Below are 16,281 nucleotides of genomic sequence, written 5' to 3'. Positions count from 1 at the left end.
CTCTCTCTCTCTCTCTCTCTCTCTCTCTCTCTCTCTCTCTCTCTCTCTTTCCCCCTTTTTCTTTCTTTTCTTGTTTTTTGGTTTTGTTGAGACAGGGTCTTGCTATGTAATCTAGGCTGGCCTTGAATTCATGGCAATCCTCCTGCCTCAGCCTCCCAGAGTACTAGGATTACAGATATGTGCCACTACACTGAGCCTGTAAAATCCTTATAATAAAGTGGTAAAGCCAGGAGTGGTGGTACACGCCTGTAATTCCAGCACTCCGGGAGGCTGAGGCAGGGAGACTGTAAATTCAAGTCCAGTTTGGGGCAGCTTAGTGACTTAGTGAAAGCTTGTCTCAAAATAAAAATAAATAAAGGGCTAGGGATATAGCTTAGTGCAAAGACCCTGGGTTCAATCTCCAGTATTGAAAAAAATCCTTTTTTCCCCTGAGTTCTATGGGCTATTCTAGCAAATCAGTTGAAGCCAAGGAGGGGGCTGTGGGAGCCCCAATTTATAGCTGGTCAGTCAGAGGCACAGGTAAAGCTATCTGGGCTTCCCACTGGCGCCTGAAGTGGGCCCCAGTCTTGGGGACCACGCCCTGACACTACTCCAGCTTGCGTCAGAACTGAAGTGAATTAGGGGTGTCCCACTGGGGTCTGCTGCTGAGCCCGCTGTTTCTTGGTGTCAGAAGTGACCGTGTGCTCCTCATGGGGTGCAGGCATGCTTGTGATCCAAGCACCCAGGAAGCTGAGGCAGGAGGATCTCCAAGAGTTCAAGACTAGCCTGGGCTACATAGTGAGTTCAAGGCCAGCGTGAACTATAATAGCGAGACCTTGTTAAGGAAAAAGAAAAAAAAAAAAGGAGAAGGAATGACGGTGTTGTGGCAGTGCGGTGGGAAAAACGGAGTCTGGGTTTTGTTTTATCCCTTTGGCTGAATCTTGAAAGCTGACAATGGCCGGTGGAGTCCTCCTGTCCTTCTGCCCCCTCCCCCGACGGCCTGACCCACCCCGGAAAAGGTCTCCCACTTCCAGACCTGCATGCGCGCCCTCGGATTCCAGAACAATCTCACATCTCAGAGTCCACAGCCTTCCTCCTGGCTGCCCGGCCCTCCGGAGCACAGGGTGCTCACAGGCCCTCAGGCCCAGGGCGTGGGCATTTTCTGCAGGACCTTTGTTCTGCTTACGGGGCACAAATTTTTTGTTTGTTTTTAATTGTGTTTTGTTTGGGTACTCAGGATTAAACCAAGGACTTCACACTGAGCTACCTCCCTAGCCTCTCTTTTATTTATTTTTTTTATTTTTTATTTTTTTGTGTGTGTGTGTCTTTTTGAGAGGGTCTCGTTATGCAGTTCAGGCTGTCCTTGAGTTCACTTTGTAACCCATTGGTCTCGAACTCTCAGTGATCCTCCTGCCTCAGCCTCCCGAGTGGTGGGAATATAGGCGTGCGCTACCATACCTGGCTATTTTTTTAATTTGAGGGTGTTAAATTGTCCAAACTGGCTTCAAACTTGTCATCTTCCTGTATCAGCCTCCTTGGTGGCTGGGATTACAGGCATACACCACCATCACCATGCGTGGTGGTTACTTCTTATTTATTAAAATGATTCTGTTTATATTTAATGTAGCAACACCAACTTTCCTTTTTAGTTTTTGTTTTTTTTTATAGTACTGGGGATTGAACCCTAGGCCTTTGCTCTGAGCTACATCCCCAGATCTTTATTTTTTTAGTCAAGGTCTTGCTAAATTGCCTCAGGCTGAATTCAAACTTGTGATCCTCCTGCCTCAGCCTCCCAGAGTGCTAGGATCACAGACGTCCTGCACCACTTCGGCCAGTCACATACAGTTCTTAGGGAACAAACAAAAGCAGCTGATGAGGCAGCCAAATGACGAGGGAGCTCTGAAAAATCGAGGCCTTGCTGAGGAGGTTCTAGAGGTCTGTGGCGAGCCAGGGAGCCGCTGGCATGGGAGGAGACAGCGTCTGTTTATGGGAAGCCTGCGCCCTGGACCCAACAAAAATCCTGTTGACATAACCATGTTGATCAAAGCAATCCCCTGACTGCCCCAGGCCAGTTCCTGTCGCTCAAGGTGGAATTCACTCAGCGGATCCGGATCCGGTGAATATAAAAGGTTTTGTCCTGGGCCGGAGTAGCCGCATCCTGGAAGAGGTAGCCAAGGACCAAGCCTCTCCTGCCAGAGCCAGGCATGGCCCCCTCGGAAGACCCCAGGGACTGGAGAACCACCCTCAAAGACACCGTGGGCCTGGAGACTATCTCTGGTGAGAGGAGCTCAGGGCCCCGGCAGAGGGGAGGTGGCTGGTGAGGGGAGGTGGCTGGCTGGGGTCCCAAGGTGGACGTGGTTCAGGGCTGCTGACCTCCAGCGCAGTGGGCTGCATTCACTTCCCGTATTAAGCAACCTACCAGCGTGTAAATTTCCTCCCGGGCTCTTGTCACATTAAGAACATGTAGTTACAAAGACAAATGTATCACTCTGGTAACCTGAAAAGTTACTTTTTTGGAAGGTAGGAGTTCTGGGGATTGAATCCAGGAAATTTGCCCTAAACCACAACCCCAGCCCTTTTTATTTTGAGACAGGCTTTTGTTAAATTGCCCAGGCTGGGGGCTGGGGATTTAGCTCAGCGGCACAGCACCTGCCTGGCAAGCGAAAGAGCGTGAGTTCGATTCCCAGTACCAGGAAAAAAAAAAAAAAAATTGCCCAGGCTGGGGTCTAATTTGTGATCCTCTTGCCTCAGCTTCCCAGAGTGCTGAGATTACAGGCATGTGCCATAATACCAGGCTGAAAAATCAGTGAGCACAGGCTTTGGATTCCGACAGACCTGCTCCGGCCCTAGCTTCATTGATAAATTGATTGACTGGCTTGTTCACTCTCCTACTGAGTATTGGACTCTGAGCTGGGGGGAATGGCCGGGTTAGACAGCAGGGATCCTCAGAGCAGATGACCCAGGCACAGGTAGGATTCTCTAAGGTTGTGTAGTGGGGGGCTGCTGGGCTTGATGGTGCATACCAGTAAGCCCAGCACTCTGGGAGGCTGAGGCAGGAGGATTACAACTGCAGCCCAGTTTAGCAGGTTAGTCAATAAAGGGCAAGGGATATAGCTCAAAGCTAGGCTCAATTCCCATTAACTCCCCAAAAAGAGAAAATTATGTAGGAGGGGAAGAAATAAAAGCCCCCTGAAGATGAAAGTCTTCGTGCCCCCTGAAGACCACCAATGTTTGTGCAAGCTGAGCTCGGTTTCCTCGTCCCTAGCAGGCAGTGCCAGCCGGCCTCTTGCTGAGGCCCTTGCTACTCACCCTAGGCCCCCCGGACCAGCAGGCGGATCGGCCCCCTGGGTGCTTGGAAGAAAGGCCGGATCTCAGGCCCCACCCAGACGTGTTTTAGCCAGATCCTGGGTAGTTGCTGCACAGTCAAGCGAAGGAGCTGGGGACAAAGGCCTGGAAGGCTAATGGCTGATAAAGGGAGACGCCAGGATTGGAATTCAGGCTGGGGTTGGGGGTGGACTCAGTGCAGAGCGTTTGCCTGGCATGCGTGAGGCCCTGGGTTCATCCCCAGCACTGCAAAACAAAACAAAAATATAAACCACTTGTAGTCCCAGCACTGGGGAGGCTGAGACAGGAGGACCACTGTGTGTTCAAGGTCAGCCTAAATTATATAACAAGACTCTGTCTCCGACAAACAACCAAAACCAAACCAAACCAAAAAACAAAACAAAAACAAAAGCCTCAGGTCTCTCCTATGCTGAAATCATGCCCTTAAAACCCCACCTATCCTATCTATGTCTCTCTATGTAGCTTAGGCTGGCCTCCAACTCACAGCCATCCTCCTGCCTCAGCCTCCCCAGTGCTGGGACAATAGGCGTGTGCCACCACGCCCTGGTTCATCTTTGCATGTCAGTCAGCAAAAAATGAATGAAGTGAGGAACGAGTGAGCAGCCCTCTGTGCCGACGCCAACCTGTGGTCCTTTCCTTCCTTCTAGGTGGGAAGCCAGCCCGACCTCAGGCTGTCCCCATGGCGCATGTGACTTTCGTCATTGACTGTGCCCGTGGGAGGCAGCTCTCCCTGGCAGCACCCCCAGCACCGCCCCAAGTCCCCAGTCCCAGCCAGGGCCCTGTTACCCCGGCAGTGAAGACCTACATTGTGTTCTGCGGGGATAACCAGGCCCCCACGACTCAGGGCATCCCCCTGGAGGGGCCGTGCTCTGCCCAGGCCAAGGACACCCTGTCCCCCTGCGCGGGGGCCAAGGCCCCCACCTCCCGCCCCACCAGCCTGTCCAGCCCTCAGGAGCTTCCTAGAGCCAAGGGGGCTCCCCGGAAGGTGGAGGCTGCGGCCTCTTCACCTTGGGGGGCCGTGAAGGGCTCGCTCAAAAAAGCCCTGTCCTCTTGCGTGTGCGGACAGGCCGATTAGGGCCGACCTCCCTTCCCCAGCCTGGCGGGAGTCTTCCGGCCTGAGCCCGGTGAAGCGCGGGGACTGCAGCAGCCAGGCCAGGGCCGCCACTGTGATTTCCTGGAGGGGCTCACTTTCTCGGGGTGGGGGATGGGAGGATGGAACAAATAACCAAATAAAGGCGACTTGGGACAGGGACACACGTGCTGTGCGGGGGGGGGGGGAAACAGGGCCAGTGTGACAGGGAGGAGCTTTTCCAACTCGGTGCTTGAGAAAAGGACTTGTTGAGCAGGTGACACCAGGGCTGACCTGAGAGACCGCATCTCCTCGCAGGGGAGGTGAGAATGTGGGGCAGAGCGCAGAGGACACTGGGAGCGGGTGTGGCCAACTGATACGGAGAGGAAGCCAGCGGGGTGGCGCAGGCCTGTAATCCCAAGAGGCTGAGGCAGGAGGATCACTGCAAGTTTAAGGCCAGCCCGCGCTACAAAGTGAGCTCAAGGCCAGCCTGCATAGGGAGACCCTGTTTCAAAAAACAAAAAAGAAGGAGGTAATCAGAAATGACACGGAGAGGTGCTGGGGATTTAGCTCAGCGGCACAGCACCTGCCTGGCAAGTGCAAGGTCGTGAGTTCGATTCCCAGTACCGGAAAAAAAGAAAAAAACCAAAAAAAAAAAAAGGACACGGAAGATCATATTTGTTCAAATGGAGATATTATTTTTTATTACTGGACACCAGGCTCAGGATGCGCCCTGGATGGCTCAGTGAATGGAAAAAGGGGTGCTTGATCCCCAACCCACAGGGCAGTCACGCCCTGGAGCAGGAGTGGGGTCAGTGGTGTGAGGGTGTAAGTCTTAAGCGGTGCAAAGCCCTGCGTGAACGCCTCCGTCGTCTGGAAGCTCTCAGACACAGCCGCGGGGAGTTCACCGCTTCTTCAAGGGCGGTCTGTCTACCAGGTCGGACCGCGCAGTCCCTACCCCTTTGGGCTCCGTGCCGGGGAAACAGCGCCCCCAGTGCCCATGTGAGGAAGCACGGTTCACGCACCCACTTCGCAGATCCGGAACAGAGGCACGGAGAGGTTGAGGAAGGCACTCAAGGCCCCACAGCCCGCTGTGAGGTTAGAAGCCAGGCGAGCCAGGAGCCCAAGCTCTTGGCCCACTGGGGCGCACAGCCGCCTGTCCTGGCAGCGGCTGTCCTAGGCAGAGAGGTCCTGAGAGAACGGACACGTCCCTGTCCTCAAACTCACGCCCTGGGGGACTCACTTCCCATCAACGCGATGGCGAGCTTAGCATGCAGACGCGGGGCGCAGGGGAGGCTTCCAGCCAGCTCCAGGGAGATTAGGCTTCCGCAGGCGGCATCTGACCACATCTGACACGAAGGGAAGCGGCTGGGGTGCAGACACTTCCGCCGGAAGGAGCTGGGTCATCCAGGTCTGGCTGGAGTTTTCATCCATTCATTCATCGAGTATTTATTAGGCGCCCAATGAGTGCCAGGCCCTGGCCGGAGCCTGGCGGGGTCAGTGAATGAGACGGAGAAGGCCCCGCCATGGAGGCGCGGGGAAGGACGGCTGTGCACGGATGCACACGAAGAAATCAGAAGAGTGGCAGAGGCCACATCACATGAGCCCTGGCAGGCATGACAAGGTTTATTTTTGGTTTTTTGCAGCAATGAGGATTGAACCCAGGGTCTTTGCACTGAGCTACAACCCCAGCCCGTTTTTTACTTTGAGACTGGGTCTCACTGAGTTGACCAGGCTGGGCTCCAACTTGCAACCCTCCCGCCTCAGCCTCCCAGAGTGCTGAGAGTACAGGCATGGGACACAGCTTTCTGATTTTGTTCTGAGATGGGACAGCCAGATGTGAGCTGAGAACGCCCTGGCCGGGCCCACCTGAGCAGAATGCCCCTCTCTCTGGCTCTTCCGCCTGTAGAATGTAGACAGTTAAGGGAGAGGCCTAGGAGGCTGAGTCAGCTTAAACACCGGGCGCGAAGGCTTGGACTCGACTGGGTGCCGTTGTCATCCAGGCGGCACACACCCGTCCGGAACGCTGGCAGAGCTCCCTGCCCTCTGCTCACCCTGATCACTGCCCTGGAAGAGCCACAAACTACAAAGGAGCTGAGACCCTCAAGGAAAGGCAGGCCCGCGGTTGCACGTCTAATATTCCACCAGCAGGTGTCGCCCTATCACCAGCCCGGAGGACACTGGGTCCAGACCTGGGCGTGGAGAATCTGGGACCTTCAGGACAGAGCTAGCGTGAGGGGGCCACCACCCAACCTTCATTCACGCCCTGAGGAGGGAGTGCTTACGCCAGCCATAGTGACGTTTCCAAATTTTCTGTGGAGTCTCGCTAAGAACTCTGGGAGAGATCAGGAGCGTTTTCTACTGCCCAGATTCCCGCTTCTGCCCCCAAATGTTGAAGATTGAGCCCGGGGACTCACACATGCTAGGTAAGCACTCTACCACTGAGCTATAGCCCCAGCCCTTTTTACTTTTTTTTTTTCTGTCTTTGGAACAGGGTCTTGCTATGCAATTCAGGCTGATCTTGAGCTCACTTTGTAGCCCAGACTGGTCTCAAATTTGCAACGATCCTCCTGCCTCAGCCTCCCCAGTGCTGATATTACAGGCTTTTAATTTTGAAACAAGGTCTTGCTACGTTGCCCCAGACTGGGCTTGAACGTGTGATCCTCCTGCCTCAGCAGGGTTAGAGGTGTGCACCACCACTCCCTGCTGGCCAGATTTATATGCACCCTAAGCCACATCAGTTCACCCCAGCCTCATGAGTGCGTACAGTTTTCACTGCCGTCTTACAGACAAGGAAACAGAGGCACAGGGAGGTTAAACACTTTGCCCAAGGTCTCTAACTACAAAGAGGCAGAGCCCAAAGCTGGCCCCTGGGAGTGTGGCTGCCCAGGGCCAGCCGGCGAAGGACGCTGAGTGCTTCCCGAGGTGGGCGGGTGTGGGGGGTGGATGGATGGGGGCTCCCTGGGTGGGACAGGGAGGGAGCACAGGTGCAGGAGGGAACACGCCCTGTGTGAGGGTTGTGGGACCTGGGGAGACCTAGGCAGGTGGTGGCTGCTCCCTCCCGGAGGGGTGAGGGGGGCAGAGAGGTTGGTGACTGCAGCCACAGGAGGAGGAGGAAGAGGAGGAGGAGGAGCAGAGTGAAGCAGGCCCAAAGGGGAGGAGCTGTATGAAAATGTGGGCCGGCTGGGGGTGCAGCTCAGATTTAGTATGTACAAGGCCCTCAGTTTGATCCCAAGCACTGACCAACTAAAAGGAATAAGCAACATCTATCAATGGGTGTCTTCAATGTTATACACACATGGTCCGATTCTCTGGGTGCTGCGACCCTGTTGTCTTTGACCTATTTACTACTCTGCGTATTGTAAATAACCAACAGGAACCTGACGTAGGTCTTGTCCTCAGACAAGTGGATTCTGCCCTCTTGTGGACAGGCACCAGGCTCCCCCGCCCCCACACTGGCCTCTGTTTGCATAGTCAGCTCAAAATCTCCCAATCTAGCTGAGCAGGATGGTGCCCGCCTGTGACCCAGCTACTCTGGAGGCTGAGACAGGACAACTGCAAGTTCAAGACCAGCCTGGGCAACTTAGCAAGACCCTGTCTCAAAAAATTAATAAAGTGCCGGGTTGGTGGCGCGTGCCTGTAATGCCAGCACTCAGGAGGCTGAGGCAGGAGGATCACTGTGACTTCCAGGCCACACTGGGTTACGTAGTAAATTCAAGGCCAGCCCTCAACTACACAGCAAGACCTTGTTTCAAAAGATAAAATACAATACTAATGGGCTGGGGATGTAGAGCAGTGGAAAGGCCCCAGATTCAACTACAAGTACCTCAAAAAAGGTGGTTAATTTTATGGTATGTTAGCTCAATAATAGCTCTTTAATTCAGTCATCTTGTGTATGTGTGAGAGTAATGACTTTGCTTTTTATTTTAAATTACCTTTTAACAAAGAGAAGCAGGAGGAAGAGATAGGTGCAGTCTGAGAGGTGGGCGATCACAGGAAAGCAGGATTGGGGAGGGGACAAGGGGAGGAAGGTTCCTGAGGGAGTGACCCACACCAAGACTCCTAGCCACTGATCCTGGCTACTCTGGAGGCTGAGCCAAGACTGCAAGTCCGTGGGCTACCCAGCAGGATCCCAACTCAACGTGAAATTTAAGAAGAGGCGGCTACCGAGGCCAAATGCTCTGCAGAAGGATGGTAACAGTGAGCGTTTGCTCTGGGTGCATTCCCGGTGCCAGGCAGCGTGCTGACCCCTTGCACCAGAATGGGAAAATCCCTCCGGCCCTGGGAGACGCTGTGCCATTGTGCAGATGAGGAAACTGAGGCTCTGCAAGGTAAAGCGACTTCAGGGCCACACAGCCAGCCGTCTGCGCCAGAGCCGGGGATAAACAGGCGGTTTGCCCTGAGAGCTTCTCTCTGTCCACTAGGATGACAGGGACGCACAGACTGAGGGCAGGGTCCACCGTCGGTGAGTGGCCAAGTGTGCAAATGAGTGTGCGTATGACTGTGCAGGTGAGCGAGTGTGCAGGTGAGTGCGTGCACCGGTGCTAGGTGGGGCCACACCTCACCCCTGGGCCCCAGGGCCTCACCTTATAGCGCCCGCCCCCACTCCCACTGGAGGCTGTCCCTGAGCCCGGCAGGGTGCTGCACACCTGCAATCCCAGCACTCTGGGAGGCTGAGGCAGGAAGACCGAAAGTTTGAGACTGCGGTAGCCAGACTCCGTTTCAGACCACGGAGAAAGGGGCGGGGATGCAACTCAGTTCAAAGGCCCTGGGTTCAACCTCAAGGACCACAGACAGGAAAGAAGAGGCGGGGAGAGGAGGAGGAGGGGGAGGGAGAGGAGGAGGAGGACGAGGAAGGGGAGCGGAGGGGAGGGGAGGGGAGGGGAGGAGGAGGCTGCGGCTGCCACCAGGCGGCCACCTGGCTGTGCTGACTATAAACACCACCCCTCTCTGCCCAGGGACGCCCTGCCCAGGCCCCCACCCTGCCCCACTGAGCCCAGGGCCGTCTCTGGCTGGGCTGCCCAGCCTGGGGAAGCGGACTCTGTCTTCCTCGCACAGAAAGCTGTCAGCCCGGTGCCCACAAGAACTCACGTTCCTGGCATTTACTCTGAACGCGGCTCTGCCCGGATGGTAGCTGCGGACCTCAGGGGAGGCTGAAGCTCGGGGCTTCCCTCCCCTGCGCCCAGGGCTCAGCTCCACCCACCAACCCCCCCATCCCACACACCCCGTTCCTCGGAGAAGACCCAGGGCCTGCGCCTCTGTCCTCGAGCCCAAGCCAGGGACAGCGCACTGAAGCAGGGCCCGCTCAGCCGCTGATACCATGCAGGTGGCGACTCCGCGGTCGGGCACAGCGCGTGAGGCCCGGATTCACAGGGCTCAGACGCAGCAGTCAGGATCGCTCCCCAGGCGCCACTGTCCTCCCCTTGGCAGACACGGGCCTGCTGGGCTGTGTTTTAACGCTGTAAACATGTATTCGGCTCCTTTTCCAATGCTAGGCTTGGGAGCAACTGAGGCAGAATAAGGCGCGGTCTGACTGCAAAACTAAAATTGGGGGGCACTGTGGAGGATGGGGGGTGGGTCTGAGGACGTCTGAGACCGTCATGTTTCCTCGGCCACTAACTTGCTGTGTGACCCTGGGCCAGGCCCTTCCCCTCTCTGGGCCTGGGTCCCTGCACCCTAGCATGAGGCACTGGGACTGGCTTTTTGAGGGCTGGGGGCCCCAGGCCTGTGCTCCCTCTATCTGCCTTTGGGGTGCTTCTGAAGGTAGGGCTTGGGAAGGGGGACGTCACTGGCTGGCTTGCTGGTAGCTGTGGAGGGCTTTCTGGAGGAGGAGCCCTTTGGCCTGGACCGACCCTCGCTGGCCCTCTGACTATTCAGCTCCTCCTGCCGGCCATCCAGGCCCTCTCCAAAGTTACAAGACCAGGAGGCCCTTGTCCTGGTGGAAGCCGCTGGAGAGGAGTGCGTGGGCAACTCACATGGCTCCCTGGAGGGGTAGGGGGCGATTGATCCGGAGGACCCAAAAGCGGCCTTAATCCCAGCCACCGCGCTTCGAAGCTGGGTGACCTTGGGCCAGTTACTTGACCTTTCTGAGCCCCTTTTCTCCTGCGCGGTAACAGAGCCGCCTCGCAGTGGGGCGTGGCCGGCAAGCTCCGGGCGGGATGAATGGAGCCTTGGTTACTCTTGGCCCGCAGTGCTCAGCCGAGCCTATATTTAGCCCAGGAAGGGGCGGGGGCACACAAAGCGCGGCCCCGCCCGCCCAGCGCGGGGTCACCTTGGCCGGGGCTCCCACGCGCGGGGTACGCCGCGATGGGGTGGGAAGGGCCTGGAGGGGGGTCTAGCCTCGCCGGGCCCGGCCTCGGCAGCCCCTCGCCCCTGGCGGAGCGAGGGCCCTCGCGGGCGGCCGTCAAGGTGAGCCTGACCTCGGCTAGGGAGGAGGAGGGGAGCTCGTCCGGCACCTTCCCTCCGAGCCGCGGGCGATGAGTGTCGGGCTGCAAATAGCCTCGGAATCGGTGAGTCAGGAGGCTGGAAATACCGCACTCTCTCTGCGCTGCTCCTGACCGCAGCCGCTGGCGACACCGCAGAGGGCTCAGGCCTGGATCTCCCTGGGGCCGGGGGGTGGGGTGAGGGCACCTCCGGAGTTCCTCGTCCCAGCCGGTGAGCTTAGGCCAACCTCGCAGCCTCCCTGGGCCGCAGAGCCCCCATCAGGCAGGAGGGCACCGGTGAGCCTGCCCGTCTCTGTCCCATCAGGTGGAAGGGCGCTGGGCACCGCGCTCCACACACAGACTCAGGACTATAAATTTCTCTCGAATGAATAAAAGAAAGGGACAGGCAGCTAGGGGACAGGAGGCCTGAAGGTGTCTCACGGACGGTCCCGGGACTTCTGCGGGTGGGCCAGGGGAGCAGAGGCTGCCAAGGGACCCCCGCCTTCCCCTGAGGGCTGCACCTTTACCTTGGCTTTGTCCCGGGCCCGCAGCCCAGCTGCCTCCACCCTGGGCCTGGGAACCGCAGGCAGGGGACAGAAATCCGTGACACTGTCATTTATTGTGCGTCCAGGTTACAGCGCCCACTCTCCTGCTGCCCCACCTGCCCTCCCCAAGCGCCCCAGAGTGAGAGGGGTCAGAAGCCCCTGACCCTGAGCTTAGCCAAGAAGCAGTGGCACAGGTGGCCCCACCTCTTTCCTGAGCCCCTCACTGACTGTGAACCACCCTCTCCCCTCCCCCCCGCTTTGGAAGCCTGAGCCACACTCACGGATCGGGGACCAGGAGGGAACGGGTCTCAGGGCTCTCTCTGTGACCCCTCCACCCCAGCAGGACGCAGAGCCCCAGGGGGACAGAGTGAGGGGACTCCCCTTGGCCTCAGAGTTGGGGCTGAGGACCACGGACATCCTGGGCTCGCATCTACCCTCCAGTGACAAAGGCCAGTGCCAAGGGCTTGCTAGACACTCAAGTTTCCCCATGGATAAAAATGGAGGGGCGGAGTCCACTTTTAGGGTGCTTTGATTTGGCCTCACTGAGGATGTGAAGGACAATGGGCCTGGGGTGTGGGTTCCACACGAAGCCCCCAGATGTGCGGATGGGTGGAGGGCGGGAAGGGTGGGTGCACCTGAGGGGTGGGGCGATTGCAGGAGACGGTCACTGTAGGGGACCCTGGCTGCAGGGGGAGCGACCCGGGAGCCCAGGTCTGCGGTGGGGGAGGACAAGTCCCACACACCTGCAGGCACCAGGCAGGTAGGGGACAGCAGGATTTCACCCGGTTTGTCACGAACCAGCTGTATTGGAAAAATCCCATCTGTGCAGACGGACGTGCCCTGTCCGGGCACAGCTGGCGGGCTGGGTTGCAGGGGGTGGCCAGGGGAGGTGTCATCACGCTGTGGCCTCCCAGGCCCTCCGGCAGTCTCACCTGGATGGGCACTTTGCCCGTGACCTTCCCTCAGCCTGAGCTGCTCTGCTTTGCCAGGGAACCACTGGTCCAGCGCGCCCCCCTCGCCCCCCCGCTTTTGGCTCCCCTGTCTGTCTGTCCTGCAGATCTTTTGTCCAGAGGCCCTGCCTGTCCCCTCCCCCTTCCTCAAAGTGGGTCTTTAGGACCTAGCTGTCCCTACCCAGCCCCTCAATTCCTAATTGAGAGATACCTTCTCTGGAATCTCGGGGCCACACGGAGATACGGGGGTTGCCGGCTGCCCTTGGTAGAGTGGAGGGCCCTAGTTTGGGGGCGATGCCCGCCTGGGGCCTAGGGGCTCCAGGAGCTGAGCTGAGCTGTCCTGGGGGGGGCGTCGTCCGGGACTCGGTAGGCTCTAGGGAGGCCCCTCGGGGAGGAGGGAGAGCAGGCAGGGCAGTGGTTGCGGGCCTCAGATTTTGATCTCGGTCCGGAAGGTCTGCTGGACGTGCTCCGTGTGCGGGTGACGCCGAGCCCGGATGGTGAGGCTGCCGTCCTCCCGCAGGGCTGAGGTCACCGAGGTTGGGTCCACGTCCTCCGGCAGCTGGCACTTGTGAGCGAAGGTGTTCATGACAGTGCCGTCCGCCGCCAGCTGGGGAGGGCGATGGGTCAGGGCAGGCCGTCTCCAGGCCTGTCCCCTGCTCACAGCCGGGCCCTGAGCACGGAGAGCCCTGGGCTCTTGACATGCAGGCACGCGGGGTCCTCCGTGGGGCCAGGCCGCCCGCCCCACCCCCACAGCTCTGCCAGCACATAGCGTCCAGAGGAGTCTGCGGTGGCTGAGTCACCGTCGGGGCGCAGGGCGGCACGTGCTGCCTCTGGCCCCGTCCTCACGCCGCTGGCAGGGGCCCCCATTCCAGCCTCACACGCCCAGGGGAGGAGCAGGAAGCCTTGGTCACATCTCCTTCCAGCTGCAGCTGGCCGGAGTGACCCAGAGTGGCTTTCCTGTCGACCTGGGCACAGCCTCTGCCCACGCGGAGGGCACAAGGCCTTCTGGGGCTCAGGCTTAGTGACCCAGTGGCCCTGAGATCTGTGGGTGGAGGATGTGTCACTTGGAGGGTGTGTGACCCTGATCTTTGAGTCTTCTGCCCAGCCGGGGCCACAATTCAGGGGTCCCAGGATGGGGTCTGGGCCTCTGGCTCCCAGTGGAAGAGAGCTGGAGGGGTGGCGTGTGGGGACAGCCATCCTCCACTGCCCAGGGAGTCCTCCACCTCCTCAGCTGCCCACCAGCCTCTGCCGGGGGACCTGGCCTCACTCCACCATTGTGCCCTCCCTGGGCCCCACCCCGTGTGTCAGCCCCTCGTGCCCCTCACGCCTCTCCCGCCCCCCAAGACCCCTCAGCTGCTGTGGGCTCCTGCACTGCACGTCTGGACACCTCAGGGCGGAGAGAGGCATAAGGGGGTCCCTGAGCTACGGGAGCTGTGGTCCCCACTTTGCCCCGGGGGAGTTCAGATAGGGAAGGGACTCTGCTCGGGACCTGAAGTTCCAGGAGAGGGGATGGAGGCGGGGACAGAGGGCAGGGGCCGGACGAGGAGGGGACCGGGAGTGGAGTGGGCCGTGGGGCCGGGCCCGGCTCACCTTCTCTGCCCGAACCTCGATGTGGTTGTTGGAGGTGGTGACGATGATGTCCTCAGGGGAGAAGTCTCTGACGTCCACTGCAAACTCGTAGGCGTCTCCAAGGGTCTTGATGTTGCCTGGTCCTGCGGGGCGGGCTGTGGGGAGGGTGACGGTGAGCTGGGCAGGGCCAGGGCTGCACTGGGAACCTGGGTCTCTGCCCCTGTCTAGCGGGGGGGTCAGCGCCACCAGGTGATGGCGCTCCTGGTCCCCGCGGCCACCTCCTCCTTGGAGCCTACCCTTTCCGTGGTGGGGATGGCCTCCCGTACCCCGACATCAGCCTGCGGCAGCCACGGCCCCCTCAGTGCCCACCGGTCCTCCAGGGCTCCAGCAGATATGGCGGAAGTCACGAGCCCGTGTGGGGCCCCCTGGGGCCCAGCTGCTTTCGTGACCACATCTGCTTTGGTGGCCACATCTGTCGTGGTGGCCACAGGTGGCTGCAGGCTGCGTGGCACGTGTTCCTGGCAGTGGCAGCCACAGGACCTTGGCTGATGCCTGGAGTGGATGTTCCCAGCCTCTGCATGTCCCCTGCCCCCAGAGCCGCACACTTGCCTGGGAAGGCCAGGGGCTCCGAGTGGGGCCTCATGAAGCTGCCAAAGTCCTCGGAAAACAAGCTCAGGGCCTTCTCCATGGGTGGGTCCTGGGGCGGGAGGGCATGGGAGGCCGCAGAGGAGGAGGAGGAGGAGGAGGAGGAGGAGGAGGAGGAGTGGAAGCTTCTCTCCGCTCTGAAGGAGGAGGAGGTCCGGTGGCTCATCCACAGGCAGCGCTGGGCCCTGAGCGGGCAGAGGCGGAACAGGAGAAGGCGTGGGTGCGGGGCTCCGGCGGAGCGTGCTGGGCCCCGACTGCCCGCGCTTTATAAGGGCCGGCTGTCCCTGGGCGCAGGGCCAGCCCCTTGTCTGCTCGCTAAATTTAGGCCTCTTCATGGTCCGGAGGGGGCTGGAAATCTTCTCCGAGCACGGAGCTGCTGACAGCACCACACAGGCAGGCCGGAGGGCTGAGCTCACAGCCTGGCATTCCAGGCCCATGGCTCCAGCCCCAAGGGCCTCCGCACCCCACGGGGCAGGGGGCTGGATCCTGCCCCCTTACCACCCGGGTCCAGTTCTACCCCAGGGCTTCGTAGGTTTGGTGTCTCCCCCATCAGTCTGGGGGGTCGCTAGGGATGGTGCATCCCCCTTCAGCACTGTAAACTCCTTGAAGACAGGGTGGGCGCAGGACCCCCTCCTGGGCTGCCAGGAGCTGAGGACCCCTGTGGGGGAGGATGTGCAGCTGTGCCCCTGCCAGCTCCCAGTGGGACCTGGATCCCACGCCCCTGCACTTGGAACATTTAGGGGCCCAAGAAAGCGAGCTGGCAGCCCGAGGCAGGGCTGGGGTTGGGCTCCAACTCAGCCAGGGGGCAGACACTTAGGTCATTGGCCTTAAAGATCTAGGAGGTCAACTTCCCAGCAACTGCTTGACCTCGGACTCGGTTCCAGAGACAGATACCCTAGCTCTGGCTTTGGGGTGCCTCTGGACACAGGCTCCCCTTTGGAGGATGGTCTTCAACCCTCCCTACCCCTACTCACAGTGAGATATTAGGTTCACTTTATAGACAGGAAAACAGAGCGTACCCAAAGGGAGAGGCTGAGATTTTTGCAAGAGGCAGAGCTGCGATTCGAACCCAAACCCATCTGACCTAGGTCCCTTTTTGAACATACACTTGTGGAGACGGAAGACCCAGAAAAGCCCCTCCCCGCACACCTGCTGCTCCACAGAGCAGGGACCGAGGTTATGTGGGATCAGGATGGGGCAGAGCTGGGGAAGCTCAGCCGGGAAGCCGCTCTCTGTTCCGGAGGCAGCCTGGGGCTCTGCTCCCAAATCCTACCCTCCCTCCTCAGAGCAGCATGAGCCCCAGCTCCCTGCCCTTCCCCTCTATTTGCTCCAGTCTCTCACTGCCGGCCAGGTGTCCTAGCAGGGTCCTCGCCCACGCCCAGCACCAGGCAGTATGGCATCGTCTTCATGTGTGTGTGCGTATGTGCGTGTGCATGTGTGTGTGTGTGATTAGGAATTACACCCAGGGCCTTCACACTGAGCCACATCCCTCCCCCACTTTTTTTGAGACAGGGTCTAAGTCCCTAAGTTGCTCAGGCTCCGTTCCAATTTGCCATCCTGCCTCAGCCTCCCAGAGTGGCGGGATTACAGACATGCACCACCATGCCTGCTGGTCTTCCTGTTCGGAGACTTCTCTGTGAGGTCCTGTCCCTCCCCAGCCGCACTTCTCCTCAGGCACTGTTTGCGAAGAACATTTAAGGGTCCGGGCTCCCCCTGTTAGGAGGGCTGCCTCCTTTTCCCCTGGCTCCCAAGAACCC

The 16,281-nt window shown here is 59.1% G+C and overlaps 2 protein-coding genes across 2 annotated transcripts; one reads left to right on the top strand and one right to left on the bottom strand.

Moving 5' to 3' along the window:
- The first annotated feature begins 2,038 nt into the window (after positions 1 to 2,038).
- On the top strand, positions 2,039 to 4,576 carry LOC102006605 (chromosome unknown open reading frame, human C1orf64). The gene is made up of 2 exons (XM_005409853.1): positions 2,039 to 2,256; positions 3,972 to 4,576. Exons 1-2 carry the CDS (start codon positions 2,184 to 2,186, stop codon positions 4,397 to 4,399), a joined length of 501 nt encoding a protein of 166 aa, XP_005409910.1. The 5' UTR covers positions 2,039 to 2,183; the 3' UTR covers positions 4,400 to 4,576.
- Positions 4,577 to 11,415: 6,839 nt separating this feature from the next.
- Hspb7 (heat shock 27kDa protein family, member 7 (cardiovascular)) lies at positions 11,416 to 14,778 on the bottom strand. The gene is made up of 3 exons (XM_005409852.1): positions 14,489 to 14,778; positions 13,901 to 14,034; positions 11,416 to 12,917 (listed from the first exon to the last, which is right to left on the bottom strand). Exons 1-3 carry the CDS (start codon positions 14,688 to 14,690, stop codon positions 12,738 to 12,740), a joined length of 516 nt encoding a protein of 171 aa, XP_005409909.1. The 5' UTR covers positions 14,691 to 14,778; the 3' UTR covers positions 11,416 to 12,737.
- Positions 14,779 to 16,281: the final 1,503 nt, after the last annotated feature.

This window comes from Chinchilla lanigera, unplaced genomic scaffold (assembly GCF_000276665.1).
Source record: "Chinchilla lanigera isolate Chin_1 unplaced genomic scaffold, ChiLan1.0 scaffold00126, whole genome shotgun sequence".
NCBI lineage: Eukaryota > Metazoa > Chordata > Mammalia > Rodentia > Chinchillidae > Chinchilla > Chinchilla lanigera.
This window is presented reverse-complemented; position numbering and strand designations above follow the sequence as displayed.